Raw genomic sequence first — 21,700 nt, forward strand, 5'->3', positions numbered from 1 at the left:
TGTAAACGGCAGGACCTCCATATGCGGCTCCATCCCCTGGGCAATGCATTAAAGGGGGTGGGGGGGGAATGTTTGGCTTCATATCAATATAGTGGGAGGAAGTGAAGATGTGTTATCCATCTTTATAAATGGTCCTTGTGCTGACCAAGCTGGTGAAGCCAGGGTCCTTATCTCTGTCCAGTTCTGGCTATAATAAAGTATGACATGCAATTAAGCTGATACAAAAATAGGGGAGGGGGGTCCAGTAAGACTGCAAATGCATGTCATGTCAGACCCCTGACAACTGGGAGGAACAAAGGAGAACAATTATGTACATGAGACCATAAACAGTGTTATATCAGCAAGGTCTTTATTTTAAATCTCCATAAACTTTAATTTGACATCAAAAATAAGACTTTTAGAATGGGTTAGGGTTATTCATCATTTTTAATTTATCCCCAGTGGTTATGAACTCAGGAATAAATCAAATAAATAGTTTTATGGTCAGTGCAGTGATTTAAAGAAGAATCTTATAAGAGGATCTCTTGACTAGCCTGAACATGTTTTTGAGGAAGTGGCCCCATCCCCTCTGTCGGCTCAACGACGCTTGCAGCGTGCCGAGCTGCAGCATCACCCCACTCCCCATTAATCACACTGTATGTGACTCTGATGCATTAGGTATTCCCTTCATAAACTCTCAATGAGAGAACGATTACATATTTCTACACGGCTGGCAGCACAGGCACTTCCTGCAAATGACTTTCTGGAACAGAGTAAACAGCAAAGCCAGTGTGCAGAGCGAACACTGTGGGGCAAACAATAAACTTCAGAGAAACTCCAGCATTGGGCTCTCGAGGATGATCAAACTGATGATTCTTGCATAGGTTCACATATTAATGATTCACTGATGCTACTGTGTTAAGTTTGCTGTGGTATAAATCAGCAACAAGAGCATGTGAGGCAGCCGGGAGCCTCACTAATGCCTCAACAGTGCCACCTTTTGATCATAGCTATGAAGTGCTTCTCCTTGTTTAGAAAAAAACAGTGGGCACTTCGGTGAATCTCAACAGAACATAGACATTGACCAAACGTTTGCGTTCAAAAGATAAACAAAGAGGGACGTCCTCATTTCACTGGCTTTCTGTACATCCTAGCGAGGAAATATCTCTCAGCCGAGTCCTTCCTGCTGGCGTTTGGCTTTAAAGTCCGAACGCTCCCGAACACACTCAGGAGCTTGTCTTGAAGTCTCTGAGCGAGGATCCCGTCCCAGTATTTACAAAGCAGAGAGCCCCCCGGCTGGAGGATCTTCTCAGCCAAGTCTGTCAGAGACAAACACATCATGATGAGTCTCTCGTGGTCCATCTCTCGGAAACCACAGGCGTTTGGCGCCATGTCGCTCAGGATGACGTGAGCTCGGCCCCTGGGGAGCAGCTCCTGCAGCTTGCTGTGTGTGGAGGCCTCCGTGACATCGTGACTGGACAGGAATTGGGCACCGTCCAGAGTAGGTATGTTGAGCAGGTCAATACCGATAACGGTACCACAAGGTAACTCTGGATCTAGGAGGAAATCAAATATTTACAAATCAGATTTTTTTTGTTGAACGCATTTCTGTTTTACTTCCACTGTGTTTTAGATACGACAGGCTGAGCCACCAGTGTGGTTACAGGTACTTGAACTAAACTAAAAGACACTGCAATCTACCAGTGAGACTCAATTCTTTCACTTCTTGCACCTCAATGTTCAAAGTTCGTCTGTTTACATATGCTGCAGATTTAAATCATCCAAAAACATCCAATAGTAATCTAATTATAAAGAGATTTTACTGGCACTACGTTAAGGAAACAAGATAACTGATAATCAAACACAAATTTTAATACAATAATGTCCCTGCCTGTGACAGTGACACTCTACAAATAATAATAACGGCACATTCGGCACAATCCCTCCCGTTTATAATATATTTTTATTTGCCTATAGTATTTCCTTGTATTTTCTATATTTATAAAATTGCACAAACACACCACAGAAAATCCAATGTAGTGTAAACCTACTTCCTAATCTGATCTTCTATAACATTGATTTGTTTTGAATGATCCATACAAGGTCAGTAAATAAATCACACTTTTATTTATTCAACTGTCTTGTTCAGAGAGTAATCCATATGTGAACTGCAGAACAGTTTTATAATTTCAAGATTAAACTGACACACACATCATCACATACACAAATAATTCACAAACAAACCCTGCCTCTGCCCCCCCCCCCCCCCCCCACACACACATAATTTATAATTGATATATTATTGGAACTATCACCAATCTCTGCACCTTAGCACCGCACATGCCCATACCTCTCTTACTGTATATATTGTTGTTCTATATTGTTGTTTTATGTACAGTGCACCAACACCATGGCAATTTCCTGTATGTGCAAATATACTTGACAAATAAAAGAATACTGATTCTAATTCTGATGAATACATAAATAAACAACAGGTTTCCAGAGCTTAATCATGAAACCATGTCTGGTGTTGATCCATGAACATCTCCCCGGCTGCCCTCTCACCTGTCCCGGCTGAGTTGACCCTCTGGACGACCACCTGGCTCCAGGCACCGGGCGCAGCCCCGCAGTCCACCACGGAGTCTCCAGGCTGCAGCAGCCGGAACTTGTCGTCTATCTCCAGCAGCTTGAAGGCGCTTCTGCAGCGGAAGTTCAGCTTGTGAGAGGCTTTGACATACGGGTCTTTGAGCTGCCGGGTCATCCAGCGCTGCTCGGCCGCGCTTCTACCTTTCTGCTGCTTCATGAGCCTCAGACTCGAGTGGAAACTTCTCCTCAGCAGACACACGCTCAACATTGTTGTGACTGGGAGAGGTCATGTGGACCCCGGCGTCCCACTGCGCCTGCGTGCAGCTAACACTCGCCCATTGGTTGAGAGGAAAGATCTGTGTACTACCTATAAAGTCACCGTGCTACAATACGATGGCAACATTTGTTCCTACCTGTTTGGTCAATCGCAACAAAATAAATTAGAGATCAATTTCTTTAGGTCATTCATTTACTATTTACTAATCTTTAATAACCTTCATATAAGTTATGGTATTTACGCCACTCTTATGATATTGATCTCAATCTGTATAATGGACATTTTTTAGTTAGTTTTTGTTAATTAAAAGGCTTTATAACATATAAAATGATTTTGTGTCCTATCTCTTTGCACAGTACTGCTGTACAATGTCAATTCCTTCAATGGAAATTAGCAACATCCTATAAATTCCTGTTCTATTTTGTTTTTGCTAATAATTCCCTTCTGTTTTTGTCCTTCCTGTGTGATGCTGCTTTTAATGCCGTAACATTTATGTAAATATAATTAAAAAAAATATTTGTAAAAATGTAATAATTGGTGTTGTTGTTTTTTATTGTAATTAACGATTATGACAGTTTAAGAAGAAGAAGAAGAGAAGAAGAAGAATCAGGTCTTGAATCATTTTCAATCAACAGATGTGTAAAGTGTGCGTATGTGGGTGGTTTGAATGGATACAGGTCGTTACGTTACCCGCCGCAGTTTCTAGTCGAACATATCTCACGGTGACACACTTTCCTGATCTATAAAACATAGGATGTTCCTCCCTGCATTCTTCTACCCTATACATTCTATGCTTCTACCGATCCACGTGCTGACGTAGCAGTGCGTCATGTGAGGAGGTCCAAGGGGCGGCACCATGGGGCTGAACCTATACAGTCTGGGCTGAACGAGGAGTAGTCCAACGTGAACTGATGTAAGACTCTTACTGTCATAGAAATATTTATCCTGTTTTTGTTTTACGCGTTTCTTCCATTGACACCACGCAGCCCGGTACGTTAAAGTCGTTCAGCCTGCAGCTAACGTTGCGTAAAGTTGTATTCACGTTGCGTAAAGTTGCAAACTGGCTCTGAGATAAAAGAGTCAAATCTTGTGAGCTTTGTTCCACTACAGTGTGTTATTACTTTAGCAAGAGAATGACAATGCAAAAAAGAGATTCTTCCAACAAGTTACATTTCTATGTTATGAGAGTTTGAAAAACAACATCTTGGGAATAATTGCCTATTAAGTATCAGCATTGGCCACAAGAAATCCATTTCGGTTGAGCAGGAGAATACACCATCCTGGCAGATGTTTGATTATTGCGTAGTTTTGTTTTGACTCTAATTTTTATAAACAAAGTGGTAAAATGGCCTAACAAACTTAAAGATCCACTGCACTCGAGCTTCTGGAGCAGCAAACCACTTCTCCCTATCCTCATCAGGGGAAGAAGTTGAGTCAATAGAAAAAAGATTTTCTGCCTCTGTTGGCTTTTCACTGGGAAACACAGATACAAACCATGTATCCTCTCTGCCTGCTTTAAGTGTGTGTTTGAAATGTGCTATGAGCTTCTTTCTTTTTCAAATGTGCACAATCAAAAATATGTTTGATGTTTTCATTGTCAGGGAACTGCAAGAAGAATGTGGGCTCACAGTGGACGCCCTCGAGAAGGTCGGAAACTTAAAGTATGAGTACGTCGGAGATCCGCAGCTGCTGGACGTCCACGTTTTCAGGGCGGATGCTTACAACGGAGAACCTACAGAGTCCGAAGGTACGATTTCCACCGCAGCATGCAGCCTGTTGGGGGGGGAGATTGCTGCAGGAACACTGCATCGATCCTGTGTGTCAAATTCAATTGGGGCGTTGTTTGTAGATCAAACAGCCAAAATCAGCAGTGGACCAAAGAGTCTGGAGGGACAAGCAGTTCAAACAGCCGGCGGGGGGAAGAGATAAGGAGGGAAAAAGCTTGTTAGGAGTTGAAGAAAGTTCAAGGTTTGAAGACTCTGGGCAAGAGAATAAGTTTGATAAGCCAGCCCACGTTTTCTATTAGTGCCCTGGGCGTGATACCAAAAGTTCCACCATTTGTGACACACATGAGTGAAGGAAAAAAGAGGCTAATTTTGAAAATACTTTTTTAGTAAAGAGATCTATGGCAACGATAAAAAACTAAATTGTCTATTAATTATTGGTTCATATAAACTATTTGGCATTCTCACTGTAATAGTAGGTTATAACGTTTTTTGTACACCTTAATTAATAGTGAATGTCTATCAGTTATTTATTGAGATATTTTCAGTTCTAATATAACATCTGATGCTTTCTGTGGTTGCCCTGGACAGCATGTGAGGTGCGTCACAAGTGATGAACTCCAGATTATAAAATGAGGTTGACTAATTGTTCCCTTTTTTGTTTTTTTTCTCTTGTTTTTGTTTTTTTAGAGATGAGGCCTCAGTGGTTCGATTGTGATCAAATTCCCTTCAGTGAAATGTGGGTCGATGACATCATGTGGTACCCTCTGTTGCTGCAGAAGAAGAAGTTTGTCGGATACTTTAAGTGCCAGGGTCACGAGGTGATCCTCAGCCACACGTTGGAAGAGGTGGACAAGGTCTGAGATGATAATATGGCCGGTGGTGACACTGTTAATGAGTCGGACCAAAAATGATCAGCTGTAGATATCAAGCACTGAAGAATTCCAACTGTTGAATGTTCTTGTTCACTTCGTTTGTGAGAAGAAACAAATTCCTGACTACTTTCAAAAACGGTTTAAACTTAAGATGTCGTGTTTACAAATCTGTTAATTATTCTATCATGTATTCATATCAAATAATAATAAAAGTACATTTTGCAAAAATCCCTCCCACTTATAGTATATTATTCATTTGCCTAAAGTACTTCCTTATTTTCTATATTTATAATTGCACAAACACACCACGGTAAAATTCCATGTATGTGTAAACCTACTTAGCAATAAGGCTGATTTGTATCTACTATAACATTGATTTGTTTTAAATAATCCATACAAGGTCAGGAAATAATCACACTTGGTTTATTCAACTGTCTTGTTCAGGGACTAATCCATCAGTTAACTGCAGAACAGTTTTTTAATTTCAAGATTAAGCTGACACACAACATCACTTATACAAATTGCTTGAACATTTTAAACTGTGGAAATATCACTGATCCCAAACTGTTAATAAAATATACGTTGCATACATATATTAAAAAATATGATTATAGCAGGGTGAGCAGATGGTGATGTAAACAAACAAAATTCATACAAAATAAAGAAATGTAATTCACACTGAGGTGCTGAATCAAAAATATAGTAATTGTAGTCTATACGTTTTCGGATCTTACATTATCTCAGGCTTTTATCTTAGTCGATTAATAAATTCAGGACAAAGTAATTGTTTGATGTTTTTGTTATTCTGCCAAGTACTTCCTCCAGGATTGTGTATTTCCTCCTCGTGTGACTACAGCCAGTAAAATGTCTTGACTTTTCTAATTTGGAATTAGGAATAGGGTAGAATAGACCTAAACAAGGCAAGACCAATTAGATCCACACAGAATAAAACATCAGCTGAACAGTTTTTTCATCAGTTCCACGTGCCCATAACTCTCTTACTGTATATATTGGTCAATATTGTTGTTTTATATTGTTGTTTTATGTACAGTGCACCAACCACACCAAGGCAATTTCCTGTATGTGCAAATATAATTGGCAAATAGAATAATTCTGATTCTGATGAATAAATAAATAAACAACAGGTTTCCAGAGCTTAATCATGAAACCATGTCTGGTGTTGATCCATGAACATCTCCCCGGCTGCCCTCTCACCTGTCCCGGCTGAGTTGACCCTCTGGACGACCACCTGGCTCCAGGCTCCGGGCGCAGCCCCGCAGTCCACCACGGAGTCTCCAGGCTGCAGCAGCCGGAACTTGTCGTCTATCTCCAGCAGCTTGAAGGCGCTTCTGCAGCGGAAGTTCAGCTTGTGAGAGGCTTTGACATACGGGTCTTTGAGCTGCCGGGTCATCCAGCGCTGCTCGGCCGCGCTTCTACCTTTCTGCTGCTTCATGAGCCTCAGACTCGAGTGGAAACTTCTCCTCAGACACACGCTCCACATTGTTGTGACTGGGAGAGGTCATGTGGACCACGGCGTCCCACTGCGCCTGCGTGCAACTAGCACTCGCCCATTGGTCAAGAGGAGAGATGTGTGCTACCTGTAAAGTCACCGTGCTACAATACGATGGCAACAACAGTTCCTACCTGTTTGCTTTACTATTGTCATAAAGTCCTTTGCATGGCTTTTTCTAGTTAGATCAATCGTAACTAAATAAATAAAGGATCAAATTCTTCATGACGTTTATTTACTTTTCTGTATTACCCTGCATATAAGTTAGGGTATAAACGCCACTCTTATGCTATTGATTTCAATCTCAATAGAGGACATTCAAATTGTGTTATCTTTATAGAAAAAGCATTGTAACATGTACAGTGTTGATGTGTCTCTTTGAACAGTACTGTTGAACAATGTCAATTTCTTCAATGGAAATTAGCAACATCCTATGAATTCCTGTCCTATTTTGTTTTTTGTTAATAATTACCTGCTGTTTTTATCCTTCCTGTGTGTTGCTACTTTTAAGGCCATAAAATGTATTGTCAATATAATGATACAGATTCTTTATAAAAATGAATATCGTTGTTGTTGTTGTTTATTGTAATTAACGATTATGATAGTCAAAGAATCACGTCTTGAATCATTTTCAATCAACAGATGTGTAAAGTGAGATTATGTGGGCGGTTTGAATGGCGTTGCAGGTCGGTACGGTGACACATTTACCTGATCTCTAAAACACAGGATGGTCCTACTTCCTGCAGTACGAAGTCGCTTAGACCGATCCACGTGCTGACGTAGCAGTGCGTTATGTGAGGACGTCCGTGGGCATCACGGGGCTGAACGCGGGAGTCGTGCAACGTGAACTGATGTAAGACAACTTCTACTCACATAGGAATATTTATCCTGTGTTTGTTTTAGTCGTTTCTTCCATTGATACCACGCAGCCCGGTACGTTAAAGACGTTCAGCCTGCAGCTAACGTCGCGTAAAGTTGTATTCATGTTGTGTTTACGTTTCCCTCAGACACGCGGTGCGATGTTGAGCCCCAAGCTGCTGACCCTGGTGCTGGTGGTGCAGCCCGGCCGGGTGCTGCTGGGCATGAAGAAGAGGGGCTTCGGGGTCGGGAAGTGGAACGGCTTCGGGGGCAAAGTTCAGCCCGGAGAGAGCATCGAAGAGGCCGCGAGGAGGTAAACGCCCTCCCTGAATGAATCTGCACGTGAAGTGATCTGAAGCTGTCACCTCGGAGGAAACTGCCCGAGCGGTGCGATGTTTAAAATCGCCACCAGGGGGATTGTTTGGGAAATACTGAGGGTTTTCAGTGTGATGAGCAAGAATTAGGATGAAGGGACAGTTCACCCAAATATGAAAACTCACTATCTACTCACCTCCATGCAGATGAAACTCCTTTTTGGAGTTTCAGGGGTGAACAGCGTTACAGCCAAATCTCAATAGAATTGATGTTACTAGTAACCACATCTTCAATGTTAACAAGGAGTATGGAGGCAGGAATTGTTCACCAGTTACTTCAATTGTACTGACTTTGGCTGTAGCACTGTTACATTTTTGGTTGAACTGTCCCTTCATGTAGAATAGGCACTTTATCAATTTGATTGGTCACAAATGATTATAACTGCACCTGACTTTATTATTGATTAAATGTTTGAGTAATTTTTCAAGCACAATTAATGATAAAAGTCAAGCTGTGATCTGATTCCTGCTTATTAAATGAAAGTATTGCATGCCTTCTTATGTCAAATCTAATTTTAAACTGAATATAAGGCAAGTTTGGGATTTTTGTTCGAACAAAACAAGACATCTCTCTAGACCTCATCTCCAGCTCATTGTATTGATGAAATCTTTTGCATTTATGGTTCATAGACCAAACTTTTGATTTATTAATCAAACAGCAAACCAATTACAATAATCCTTCATCTGATCGATTGGTGTGATGCAGGAAGAGACAGAGATCAACAGCCACTAAATACATACTCTTTTTATAATTCTACATCTTTCATATTCTCATGTATATATCATGCCCATTTTCTTTTTCCTTTTGTTTGTATTTTTCCTATTTTTATATTTTCTTTTGTTTGTATTGCTGCTGTAACACAACACATGTCCCCTTTGTGGGACTAATAAAGAATTAAGAAAACAAGGAACAAGAGCAATAGAAAACATCCCCCTAAAATGGAAAAAACGGAAACTGAAAAAAAAATAATGTTTAAGTTTTCCTCTGGCCTGCAAAATGTCTAGAAGAAATATAATTTATTTCACAATCTGATTTTAAGCATTAGTATAAAATTATACAAGATTAAAAAAGATCATACTGTTTGCCTTTCAAGCAGGGCTTATCTTTTATGTTCCAGCAGAGTTGAGTATAGTAAGTGCAAAGTTAAAAACTGTTGATGTACTTTGTTTAAATGTGTTATCAATCATCAGCAGGAAATTAGCCCCAAAGCCAAAGGAAGGAAGTGCTGAAGGCGAACAGACCCGTTCCTGAGCTGTTGTCTCTCAGACGTGAAAAACTGCCCCGGTTCGTGGCAATTTTATTAGAACGATAAATGAATCAGTATCTCGAGATTGTACTTTTACACTTTGGAACAAAAGCATGAGTAAAATCTGAAAAATCTTCTCAAGCTACGTCTCATCCTGTCAATTAATATTCTTCATGTTGTGACTGCCGTGTTGATGGTTAGTTTGATGAAATACAATTTAAATCAAGGACGAACAGAAAACATTAGGACAGAATTGGTTTAACCCTAGTTTCTCAACTCAGCTGCACATAAATCCAAACTGGCTCTGAGATAAAAGAGTCAAATCTTGTGAGCTTTGTTCCACTACAGTGTTTTATTACTTTAGCAAGAGAATGACAATACAAAAAAGAGATTCTTCCAACAAGTTACATTTCTCTTTTATGAGAGTTTGAAAACAACATCTTGGGAATAATTTTTTTTTGCCTCCTATTAGGTATCAGCATTGGCCACAACAAATCCACATCCCGGCAGCAGATGTTTGATTATTGCGACGTTTTATTTTGACTCCAATTTTTATAAGGGAAGGAGAAGTGGTAAAATTACCTCACAAAACTTAAAGATCCACTGCACTCGAGCTTCTGGCGCAGCAAACCACTTCTCCCTATCCTCATCAGGGGAAGAAGTTGAGTCAATAGAAAAACGATTTTCTGCCTGTGTTGGCTTTTCACTGGGAAGCACAGATACAAACAATGTAACCTCTCTGCCTGCTTTAAGTGTGTGTTTGAAATGTGCTTTGAGCTTCTTTCTTTTTTAAATGCTCACAATCAAAACAGTATTTGATGTTTTCATTGTCAGGGAACTGCAAGAAGAAAGTGGGCTCACAGTGGACGCTCTCGAGAAGGTCGGAAACATAAAGTTTGAGTTCGTCGGAGAGACGCAGCTGCTGGACGTCCATGTTTTCAGGGCGGATGCTTACAACGGAGACCCAACAGAGTCTGAGGGTACGATTTCCACCGCAGCATGCAGCCTGTTGGGGGGGGGGGGGGGGGGGGGGGGATGGCTGCAGGAACACTGCATCGATCCTGTGTGTCAAATTCAATTGGGGCGTTGTTTGTAGATCAAACAGCCAAAATCAGCAGTGGACCAAAGAGTCTGGAGGGACAGGCAGTTCAAACAGCCGGCGGGGGGGAAGAGTTAAGGAGGGAAAAAGCTTGTTAGGAGTTGAAGGTTTGAAGACTCTGGGCAAGAGAATAAGTTTGATAAGCCAGCCCACGTTTTCTATTAGTGCCCTGGACTTGATACCAAAAGTCCCAAAGGAAAAAAGAGGCTAATTTTGAAAATACGTTTCTGGTAAAGAGATCTATGGCAACGATAAAAAACTAAATTGTCTATTAATTATGAGATCATATAAACTATTTGGCATTCTCACCTTATAACGTTTTTTTGTACACCTTTATTAATAGTGAATGTCTATCAGTTATATATTGAGATATTTTCAGTTCTCATGCAACATGCGATGCTTTCTGTTGTGCCCTGGGCAGCATGTGAGGTGTGTCACAAGTGATGAACTCCAGATGATAATGTGATCTTTTTTGTTTTTTTTTAGAGATGAGGCCTCAGTGGTTCGATTGTGATCAAATTCCCTTCAGTGAAATGTGGGCTGATGACATCATGTGGTTCCCTCTGTTGCTGCAGAAGAAGAAGTTTGTCGGATACTTTAAGTTCCAGGGTCACGAGGTGATCCTCAGCCACACGTTGGAAGAGGTGGACGAGGTCTGAGATGATAATGTGGCCGGTGGTGACACTGTTAATGAGTCGGACCAAAAATGATCAGCTGTACTGTCAAAAACGGTTTAAACTGAAGATGTCGTGTTTACAAATCTGTTAATTATTCTATCAGGTATTCATATCTGTGTATACCTCCACCAAGGCAACAGTCCCCTAATGAAACCCCTTTTACATCCACTAGATCTGGATTTATGCAGCACATACTCATTGATAATCTCTTCTTTCTTCACCAAGATCTATAAAATACTCCCTGGGAAATCTGTAAAATGCGTAATTCTGCTAACAAACAAGCAGACCTACAGACAGGGATGAAAAAAACACCCTCCTTGGTAGAGGTGAAACAAAATCACAGCATCAGTGCAACGAGAGATTGTTTTGAATTCTGTCATTTTATTTTTCAGGATATTGGGTTTAACATCATTCAGCAAGTCTTTTTTTGTCTTTGATAGAATATTTACAATATCTACAGTGATAATTTTATTGGGTTTCCTTTCTGTGCAAGATCATTTGATTCCCAATGCGATTTCTGTTTCCAAAAACCCAAACCTTTCATTTTTTCTTCATAAAATACCTGTTGATAACTATGTTCACTTTTTCTGATTTGCATATCGGCACCTTTCATTTCTACACAGTCAGTTCAGGGCAAAGATAAAATCCTCTGGTGTTAACGTCAAAAATGTCCCTTTGACTTTAGATTTCTTTTTTTATTTCTTTGTAAATATATAATGTTCCAATAAACTGTGCAGAGACACTCAATATCCAGATTGTGCTTTTCCTAAATCGCATTAAAAAAATGTATCTGCAACTGTGACAATCAGTCCTCATTTATGGACCAAACATTTACTAACGATTCAGTGGTTAATTTTGGAAGTTTTGATTTGGTCCTGTGAAAGAAATCTGCTTCATGACTTATTTCACAGCTGCGTATTGTAATTAAATTAATTTAAAAAAACATTTATCTTTGTAGTAAATTTGTTTCTTTATAGTGTAATTACTGACATAACGCTGCCACTAGTGTCATAGTTTTGATCAATGAAACTCAAATCCCTGCCCTTTGTAATGTCCTCTAATTGAGTTCAGGCTTTAAAAAGAAACAAATAGCTTATGAAATAAAAAGTGAGTTTTACAAACAGTTAAAGCAAAGAAAGTCAAGACCACATGTAAGTAAACATTAAGAAATGGCACACTTGTTCATAAAAATATAAAGTATGCCGGTAAACATCGGTCCAAAGTTGTTAAGTAAGTAAAACCAGGAACTTCATGAAGAGAGATTGAAAATAATCCCATCACTTAATAAAGCCCAACTTTCTGTCCCGCCAATGTTTCTCAACCCTCTGAGTGTATAAATTCTTTACAGGTGCTTTATCAGATGAGTTTTATAATAACACATTGTTGGATTTAGTTGTAGAAGTTGATTTTTACATAGACAACGTATCTGCATCAGGCATAAAAAGAATCATGAGTAACACTGTCGAGTTAAAGGTGATATGTTTGAGATTTCCCCTCACTGAATGGAATGTATACTGTGTTAGAGAGGATTTAGTAAGGAGGAAATACAGCTGTGCATGACTCGTGTGTTATTCTCCAGTTTCTCGTCCTCATCAGCAGCAGTGTTTGTCTTTCGCAGCTCGCTCAGGGCTCAGGTGGAGCTTTTCAATCCGTTATTAGCACCAAAGAGACATCCCAGCTTTGGCTGGAGTTCATTCCACACCTCTCCCATCTGGGAAAAAAAAGGGAAAACAAGAATCACCTCCCTACAGTTGAATGCCTCCGCCAACCACTGGAGTTGTCTGCGTACATTTGGTTCCCAGAGTCACTACGATCTTTGACCTTTGTCCACTGAGCTGGTCATATGAAGAAATTCCCACAAGGTAGACTTGAGGTATCATGTTCAAAGGCAAATCATGTTTTATAAGGCAACCACAACCTTGACCCTTGACCTTTGACCACCCAAATCCCAGCAGTTAAGAGTATGTGGAAATTTGAAGGGATTCTCTCGAAACTTAGTTGAGATAATGCATCCACAAGGCAAGAAACATGTTTTGTGATGTCACAGTGACCTTGACCTTTGACCTGGACATTTGTAACTAAGAAATCTCCTCCACGTGTTTATGAGATATCGTGTTCACAAGAGGGAGCCTGGCAGACGTACCAACGTATAAACAGACTTTAAATTTCAATAATAAAATATTATTTAGTGTTTGCAGGTTCTCTAACTTGATAGAAAATATATCTTCAATGTTTGCCCTGTTGGAGTCTGAGTGAAAAAACAGCTGACATAAAGTCATTCCCTGTGAGACTTGTTTGATTTCATAACAGGTGAAAGTACAGGAGGAGGATTCGCTGGATCCTGTGAAATGTGAACCAACTCAACTCCTACTAGTTCTTTTGTTGGACTTAAGAAACCTGTCTCGTAACCGCTTCGACCTTCCTCTGGCGGCGCCGCGTCGATGCAGGCGAGGCCCTGAAGAAGAAGCGATTATTTCCAGACGTGCTCACTCACCTCTCTGTGTCCTTGGACCTGGGAGTTAACAAAAGCCCCGAGAATGTGGGACGTGATGGGAAGGTAGGTGAAGATAAGCTGCGTCTCTTGATGAAGGCAGAACAGAGAGAAGTAGTTGCGCAGCTCCATGGTCTGAATGGCGTTTTCTTGCTGTATGCAGAGTACAACAAAATACATTATGAAATTGTAACCACTCAAATAATGACAGAAATCTGAAAACAAAAAAATAAATAACACATACCTTAAGAGTAATATGAGATAATGATTATTTTCGGATTATGCAGAAAAGCCGGTTTATTACTTTATTGTTACTACAAGTGGTTTTATGGCATGCTAGCTGCAGTGGCGTTCTGTCTGTGAACCCCCCCTAGGGTTGCTATGCTAAACCACACATGGTATGACCTGACAGTGTTATTTAAGGTGAGTGTATTAGCAACAGACCCATTCAAGCCAATGCAGCACCTTATTTCTCAAAGCAAAGGAGTTGAAACAGAATACAACGGGTACGGCAGCAGCCTGAGCGCCGAGACGTGTGAACCTGAAAGGGACTGATCACCTGAATGATCCGTGATTCCAGCTGCTCCACCGACGCCTGCTCTTTAGGCTGAACGGTGGTGCTCATCATCTGCCTCTTCATCATGCCGTACTTGTGCAGAGCCCTCTGGTGCTCGTGGAGCACACCTTTCTCATGGCGCTCACAGAGATCCTAGAGAAAAACACAGGGCGGATAGACTTTTCTTATCTGCCTCCGAAGTGGCAAAATGTCACAATACATCGTCATACCTAGCAGGTGAGGAGATGAAATAAACATGTGTATCACAGACAAATGATTTTGTTAAAGAGCTCCCGGTTAACATCTGATCCATAACTAAAACTACATTTCCAAGTGAGATAGACATGATTTATTTCAACTTCACAGCTCATTCTTATGCCGCTAACAGAAAAATTGATTTTCAGTTTTGCAGTGCCTCATACAGTAATGCCGCTTTCAGACAAATATATTTATATATACATATAATATCAGTTCCTTTGGATATTATCCAAAACTTTGAGCTGAGCCCATGTGACACTATAGCAAGAAAATGTCAGCAAAATTTACAGTGAGCGAGTCGGTGCATTGATTACGATTTTAACAATAGACAAATATACAAATATCTCAGGATGAAAAAGAGGCATTGTACATGTGAAAGGTGCCGATGTTAATGTCAACATATAAAGACGAGATCTGAGAGCTTTAGGCGATAAGGGAAAGGTGACCGTGTTGATGTGCTGTAAACAAAAATATGTGTTTTGTGCAGTGAATTTTACGTCATGTGCAAACTCTACTGAGGCACCAATCCTCGCCTCAATTCTAGGGACATGTTCCTGTTGTTATGAATGCTAGACTCGTACAAACTCCTGCCATGAAAGGCTAGGGAACCCTTGAGAGAAACTCAAAATGAGAAATGGACGAAATGGACTCACTCTGTACGATTGCAGCAAATCCAGGAAAAGATTCAGTTTTTCCACAACATCATCCTCTTCCCTTCTGCCCTGAGGACATGAGCAAAACAACATTTATTACCCAGTACCGATTTGGACACGCAGCAGAGCAGGTGGGGAGGATGTAGGTCCGAGGGTTTTACCTGCTGAGCAGCTTTGTCAGACAGAACAGCGAACTCCACGGAGAGACTCTTCAGTGCCTGACGCAGCGTCCCCCACGTGCTCTGTGAGGAGGCCAAGGAGGGAAGAGGCGAAGCATCTGAGCCCAGTGTGCTGCAGGAAACAGCATTATTACAGGGACAGGATAGAATACCGTTGCGTCCAAGCTGCCAAGCGCAGGATTATTGAATATCAACATTTTGTTTTCTCAGTCCAACTAGTCTGCATGCCAGAGAGCGACTTTAACTTCATACAGAGGATTAGGAAATACCTGAGTTCTCTGCCAAACATGAGTAGATCAGTGGCGTTCTCCTTCGAGCGCTCTGCCATTTTCTCAGCTCTGTCCCGCAGCTTGTGGAAGCTGTTGTGGATATTTCTAATCAGCTCCCTGCTTGTTGAGAACTGAGCCTGGATGTCAGCGGGAAGATATTCCTACAGGGCAAATAACAAAATGTTCTTTCAGGTGGGAAACTGTGCAAAACTATTTTCTTTTCAACATACAGGCGTCACAAACCTTTGCCAGGGTCGCAACTTTATTGGTCATGAACTCATCACCCGTTCTCTTGTAGGCATCGCGCAGCTTTGACTGAACATCCTGGTTGGGAAGAGCGGACGAGGGGGGAAAGACATTGAGCAGTTAGAACACGAGGCATTTCACTGAGCTTATTCTGCAAAAATAAGCAAACAAAAGAACCTACAGAGCCACTGAAGGTGAGGAAGGTTTTGACCCGCTCATCCTCTGAGAAGACAGGATGCCGAGCCACCAAGTTGATGAATCTGCCGAGAGCGCGTCTCCTCCCCTCGATGAACTCCCGCTCAGAGACGGAGGTCAGCACTGTGGGCCCACGACAAGAGAATTCAAAAACATGAGGAAGAGAAGATGTGTAACACAACAGCACTTGAAGAAGTTTGATGCTGAGATAAAAGAATGGGTTAGCAATGCCATACTGTTTGGTATGGCACTGCTGGTTTTTGCTGTGCTGCGATCTTATTGGCTTCTGGTTTGTCATATGTCACTTATCATCACATCCCAGTACAGATTACAACTGATATATGTTGCTGCTTATTAAGATATACCATTTAGAGCCTAAAACAGGGGGAAAAAATGAAAAATGCCAGAAATGTTAAAGAAAGTGATCGGCAACCAAATGTAATGGATTATTTGTTGACCCATAATGCATCCTCTTACCCAGTTCCGTTGAAATCTGTTTGGTTGTATTTGTGAACAACCAACGAGCCATGGTATTGTGATGAAAACATAACCTCCTTTGCTGAGGTAACGATGCAGGAAAGATGTGCATTTATGTTCATATCTTCATAGTTTGCCTTCAAGTTCTATATATTTTCCTTTGTTTTCTTTTTAGGTTTAGATATTTTTGATTAAGTTTATGGTTGAATTCAATAATATCAAACCTCAATTACATGTCTTTGTCATAAGGGTTAAATAACAAAACCTTAGGAAATCTATTCTTTATTGGCCACATAATACAGGCTCTAATAGCAATGTATTGTGAATGGCTTATCATTCTGATATAAATGACATGTACTGCATGTTTCAGAGTTACTGTGGTATGTGACTGCTGTTCACCGAGCATGTACCACTCCACAGCAGCAAATATAAACTAAAGTTTTGACAAGGAAGCAACATACATTTCTGAAATATACATCTTCTTTTTCTTTAATGTTTCTTTTAATACCTATAAAAGCTGTTACATTAGTTTATTTCTAATTCATTGGTGACCTCTTTTACAGTTACCAGAATCCTCCTCAGGACTGCAAATTAATCTGCACTTATCTCGGAGGAAAAAGGTGAAATCACATACAGTACACAGACCCTGAAGTACATCTACGGCTTCACATATCACTCAGTGGGATGAAAGAGAAAGGGCTGAACTGGTGGGCTGGGATATTTTTAAATGTGTCGAGTGAAAATCGGCTAATTTTATGCATCGCAGATTTCCTTGTTTCTTTCAGGCAATGACGTTGATGAGACAAGAAGAAATGTAATTCTTATCATCCCCCAAAAAAGCTACCAACCCCCCCCCGGATATTAACATGTTCTCAACTGACCTTTCACCAAAGCATAAAAATGATCCCAGAGATGAAGTGGATGCAGGAACAGAGAAACGCATCAGTGATTGTGCAGATGTTGGCGCATCAGGCAGTGAAACGTACCTCCCTTTAACATCCTTTTAGGTGGCAGCGCTGGCACCATTCTGTATGGAAATCTCTGAATCAGAACCTCGTGGAAGACGTCAAAATCACTATAGCGTCGGTAAACGGATATTTTATAATGCTGAAAAACAAGAAGCAAAGAAAGACAATTATCTCTGTGGCAGTCGTTGTTCCTACGATTCAATTTAATCCAAGCATAATCGAGAGTCTGAATTTAAATGAGAAGAAAAGAGCTGGTGCAAAAACTTTAAAAAAGCAATTATCGTAATCAGTGTCGTCAAAGGAAGGGTAAGTAGTTGTTACTGGATGCCTTGCCTTGCTGGTGACCTGGTACTCCACGTGTTTGAGGAACAGGCCCTTCTTCTCGGGTATGAGCTCCAACTGCACCGTGTCTCTGACCAGCAGCTTGTCCAGCGTGTGTGACATCATCAGCACGTCCTCCTGAGCTGGCTGCATCCTCAGTGTGCTCAGGTCCTTCGGCTCCCCGAGCTGAGGTTTTGGTAACTCTGTCCGGCGCACGACAGGGAGCAAACTTCTAATATTTGTTTTTCATGATGAAATCAATACATATCGGACAAAAAAGTGAATTTCCCAATCGGGAGGAATGCTGCTGTTAAAACCATGTTTCTCTGTTTGATACAAAACGTGCCTGACTCTATTTGCCTCTGGCCGGCCCTGCGCTCTGTTGTTTATCCCTTCCTGTACATTCCAAGAGAGTCGTGAATTGAATGAAATGCACTGCGACAAATGCAGAAAACCTGTTTAGGAAGTGGCATGCAGCAAGCTGCTGTGGTCGCCACACCTGAAATAACAGAGTAGGCCTTAAATAAGCACAGAAGGTTGGGAATGGACCTACGTCAAGCCCGCATAATGGCTACCTCTATGAAAACCATACCCCCCCCCCCCCCCCCCCCATCATCTTCCCACTGTGGGCCTTGTGAAAGAATGCAACGCTTAAACATAGCTAAGGCTTTGCTACCAAAACAAAAGATTGCTACCAAAACAAAAGAAAGCAAATGAAGGTGAATTAAACCAAATTGCTGTTTTCTGCTGTGAAAGTCACTGAAGTCAGGGGTGGAAAATTCAACTAAAATGAAAAAATCTAAATTCGGTCAAAGGCCCCTGTGCTGCTTTATACCTTTTGCCACATCATGCAATATATATATAAACACAACAGGTGGTTAAAGCCCTTTACGATGACTGTATAAGTAGAGGCCAACGAGCATTACCAAGCTACTCATTAAGCCAAACCTTAACTGGCCTGCTCTCACACTGTCTCTTACCTTGTATGCAGTTCTCCAAGAGTTTGGGGCTTGGCTGCTTCCCTTGCTGAGCGAGCGCAATCAACGCGAGCGCTTTATAGAGGGACAGCTTGCTCAGGGATCCGTCCGAGGAGTCCACATGCTCTGCAATCTGAGTAAGACAAAGACAGCGTGACCCCGAAGGTCGCCCCTGCCGTTATTCAGTCCGAAAAACAAAATTTAACTGCGGGTTGCATTCCTCTACGCAACAAAAGTGCTTGCTAGACACAAGGGGAGGTGATACGCTGGAAGGTCAGTAAAAGGGAAATTCCAGTGAACCGCGAAGTGTATCTGAACTATACCACAGACACATGCTCTGACACATGATCTGACCAATTTCTGTCACATCTGTGTGTTGTGACATTAACTCGTGGTCAACAGTCTGGTACCAGCTTCCTTTATCTACCTTATCTACACTGAATTGCCTAATGGTAATTCAAAACCCTGCCTTATCAGAATCCAACAAATATTTGAGCAGGGATACCTCCATTAATGAATGAATACGAATCAACATAGATAAGCTCCCCTGGCTCGAAACAGGAATAACCTGCGAGAGAAGAAGGTGGATGGGATGATTGGGATTCAGCCCCTTTATGGAAATTCAATGTCTGTATATGTTATACAAGTTATATCAGGCACATGTCAGCTAAACAACAAGAAGTAGAAAGTGATTCTCTATCCAAACTAGCGTTGCACTTATAATTCTAAACTGTTAAGCTTGATATGAGACTGAACAACTCACCTGGCCTAAAACAGCCCTGGAGAGTTCGGTCCTCTGGAGCAACCGCTGGAAAACTTCGACCTGCACCCTCTCGTCCGTCCTGCAGCGGATGGCCTCATACACCTCCCTGTAGTAGGCAGGAACAGAGCCTAGAAGAGGAACAGCCCAATCATCCCCCCACCTTTTATACAGAAGACCTAATCGTTTTATATTTATCACGTGACTTTTTATCATCCTGTCACGTGCTGAGCATTATGGCCAAACATTGCGATAATAAATGATACGGCTGAATACTGAGGATTATCAAAATAAATGTCACATTATGGTGTCTGTTAGGTTCTAGGACTCTGTTTTGCTCTGTAGGTGAAGGTTATGCTTTTAAAATCCTCATTATTTGCATAAATCTGAGGAACCATGGGTGTGCTACACTTCCTCACTATTGGACTTATAAAAATGATACTGCATATTGATAAAAATGATATTGCAACAATTATTGAGTGTCCCAGTATTCTAGAGTTTTGCTCTGATACCAAACTAAACCAAACTTGTGATCGTGTGCAACCATTCCACTTTATCTTATGTGATTTAGTTAACGCATATATTTGTGGCATTCTATTGTATTGAGTGTTGCATTGTATTATTCAACTTTTACAGTATATTTTAATCCTGGGTTATTTACTTGTTTGTTTAAATAATCACCCATAGTGTTTTAATAGTGAGTTATTTAGCAGATTTTTTTTTTACTTATTTATTTTCTATCAGCCGTAGTGCTTTAATTATGGGTTATTACTTGATTTGTTTGTTTTTGTATTAACCGACCATAGTGTTGTTGTACAGTTTGATGATATGCATTAAGCATAACATTTTGATGTATGAAAATATATATATTGCAATTCTAGTTTATTTCCGGTTGCCTTGTAAGAACTGCCTACAGGTAAAACAGATAGAAATCAGCCTATACAGCTAACTCTGGCTCATTAACAATGTTTTTGTGTTGATTAATAAGAACAAAATGAATACCCTTAAATTGAACATATGCAATTACCGGATTACAGGTTCAGAACATAACAGCCTCATCAGGGTTACACACTAGTGTCTAAGATGGATATAATACATGTGTGTGCAGGCCTGGTGTTGTGCTGCCTCTGTGCTGAGGGAACCAGCTGACAGGTTTCACGTGGCAAGTAGAAAAAAAACATGAAATCTCCCATAAACCTTTCAAACCTCTGTTATGACGTTTAACCGTGTTTTCCACTGCTGCCGCTGTAAGGAAAACTTAACGAGGCCCTTTAAGATTACTTAAACGAGTCGTGAACGCTTCAACGATAGACCCACTTCATTCTGATCTTCGTGTACCCAAAAGTTCCCGTTCGTCGTGTCACGGCGAACACACGCGTCCAGGTGCTGAACGCGTCTAAATCCACATTTCTCGGTTTCCCGGCACTGTAACAACAACCCCACGAACCAAAACACGAGCGACGCGCAAAACCCTGCGTTCGAAAGAGTGAGAGGACGCGTTTTACACACTGTACCTTCATTGATCTCCCCTGCCATGGCTCCCCGTGTCATGTGAGCGCGAGAGCACCTCCATGTGATTTCCTGGAGCAAAGAAAAAACAAAAACGCAAGTAACTTATTTCTTAAAGTTATAGTGAGCGCTGGATGAAGTCCAGGTTTATATAAACTGACGCTCACATGCAGATCTCTTAAGCTTTGTGCTTTGTCTGGTATGCAAGCCTAATAATAATAATAATAATATGGACAATAAGGATCATAATGATAATGATTAAGATTAATAGCAATATAATTAAAGCCCAAAATATATATTGATATAATACTTATACATTGTCTGTTTGTTTTTTTACAAAATAAAAGCCCATAATTAATCACTGAACTGAACCCACATCGTCTAATTATTCATAGTTGTTTTCAAAAAACCCAACAGCTTTATCACTCGACAAACTAGCAACTGTTCATTTTTAAAATACTGGTACCAGAGAAAATTTGGCAGTTTTTGCTTTTGAAGATGAACCAAACAATTATTAAACATGTTGATTTATTAGATTAATTAATTTTAATAACTTTAATCTTCTATCTATCTATCTATCTATCTATCTGTCTATCTATCTATCTATCTATCTATGGGGATGTATTAACTGAGCT

At 40.7% G+C, this 21,700-nt stretch overlaps 4 protein-coding genes across 7 annotated transcripts; 2 read left to right on the forward strand and 2 right to left on the reverse strand.

Annotated features, from left to right (window-relative positions):
* Positions 1–325: 325 nt before the first annotated feature.
* Positions 326–7,011, reverse strand: mrm2 (mitochondrial rRNA methyltransferase 2). 2 transcript variants are annotated; one of them, XM_062407632.1, is made up of 2 exons: positions 6,657–7,011; positions 326–1,535 (listed from the first exon to the last, which is right to left on the reverse strand). In XM_062407632.1, exons 1-2 carry the CDS (start codon positions 6,940–6,942, stop codon positions 1,105–1,107), a joined length of 717 nt encoding a protein of 238 aa, XP_062263616.1. In that variant the 5' UTR covers positions 6,943–7,011; the 3' UTR covers positions 326–1,104. The 2 variants fall into 2 exon arrangements, with proteins under 2 accessions (XP_062263616.1, XP_062263615.1); XM_062407631.1 differs by lacking the exon at positions 6,657–7,011 and adding an exon at positions 2,545–3,317.
* Positions 3,575–11,575, forward strand: nudt1 (nudix (nucleoside diphosphate linked moiety X)-type motif 1). 3 transcript variants are annotated; one of them, XM_062407633.1, is made up of 4 exons: positions 3,575–3,755; positions 7,959–8,122; positions 10,265–10,410; positions 11,016–11,575. In XM_062407633.1, the coding sequence occupies exons 2-4, from the start codon at positions 7,971–7,973 to the stop codon at positions 11,186–11,188; spliced, it is 471 nt and encodes a 156-aa protein (XP_062263617.1). In that variant the 5' UTR covers positions 3,575–3,755; positions 7,959–7,970; the 3' UTR covers positions 11,189–11,575. The 3 variants fall into 3 exon arrangements, with proteins under 3 accessions (XP_062263617.1, XP_062263618.1, XP_062263619.1); XM_062407634.1 differs by lacking the exon at positions 3,575–3,755 and adding an exon at positions 7,696–7,804; XM_062407635.1 differs by lacking the exon at positions 3,575–3,755 and adding an exon at positions 7,753–7,884.
* On the forward strand, positions 3,938–5,668 carry LOC133970662 (oxidized purine nucleoside triphosphate hydrolase-like). Its single transcript, XM_062407636.1, has 2 exons — positions 3,938–4,589; positions 5,257–5,668. The coding sequence occupies exons 1-2, from the start codon at positions 4,382–4,384 to the stop codon at positions 5,427–5,429; spliced, it is 381 nt and encodes a 126-aa protein (XP_062263620.1). The 5' UTR covers positions 3,938–4,381; the 3' UTR covers positions 5,430–5,668.
* Positions 11,566–21,179, reverse strand: snx8a (sorting nexin 8a). The gene is made up of 13 exons (XM_062407630.1): positions 21,071–21,179; positions 19,560–19,687; positions 18,800–18,929; positions 17,832–18,022; positions 17,517–17,637; positions 16,040–16,176; positions 15,856–15,936; positions 15,613–15,773; positions 15,326–15,455; positions 15,165–15,233; positions 14,257–14,406; positions 13,701–13,850; positions 11,566–12,917 (listed from the first exon to the last, which is right to left on the reverse strand). Exons 1-13 carry the CDS (start codon positions 21,105–21,107, stop codon positions 12,837–12,839), a joined length of 1,566 nt encoding a protein of 521 aa, XP_062263614.1. The 5' UTR covers positions 21,108–21,179; the 3' UTR covers positions 11,566–12,836.
* Positions 21,180–21,700: the final 521 nt, after the last annotated feature.

This window comes from Platichthys flesus, chromosome 16 (genome assembly GCF_949316205.1).
Source record: "Platichthys flesus chromosome 16, fPlaFle2.1, whole genome shotgun sequence".
Classification (NCBI taxonomy): domain Eukaryota; kingdom Metazoa; phylum Chordata; class Actinopteri; order Pleuronectiformes; family Pleuronectidae; genus Platichthys; species Platichthys flesus.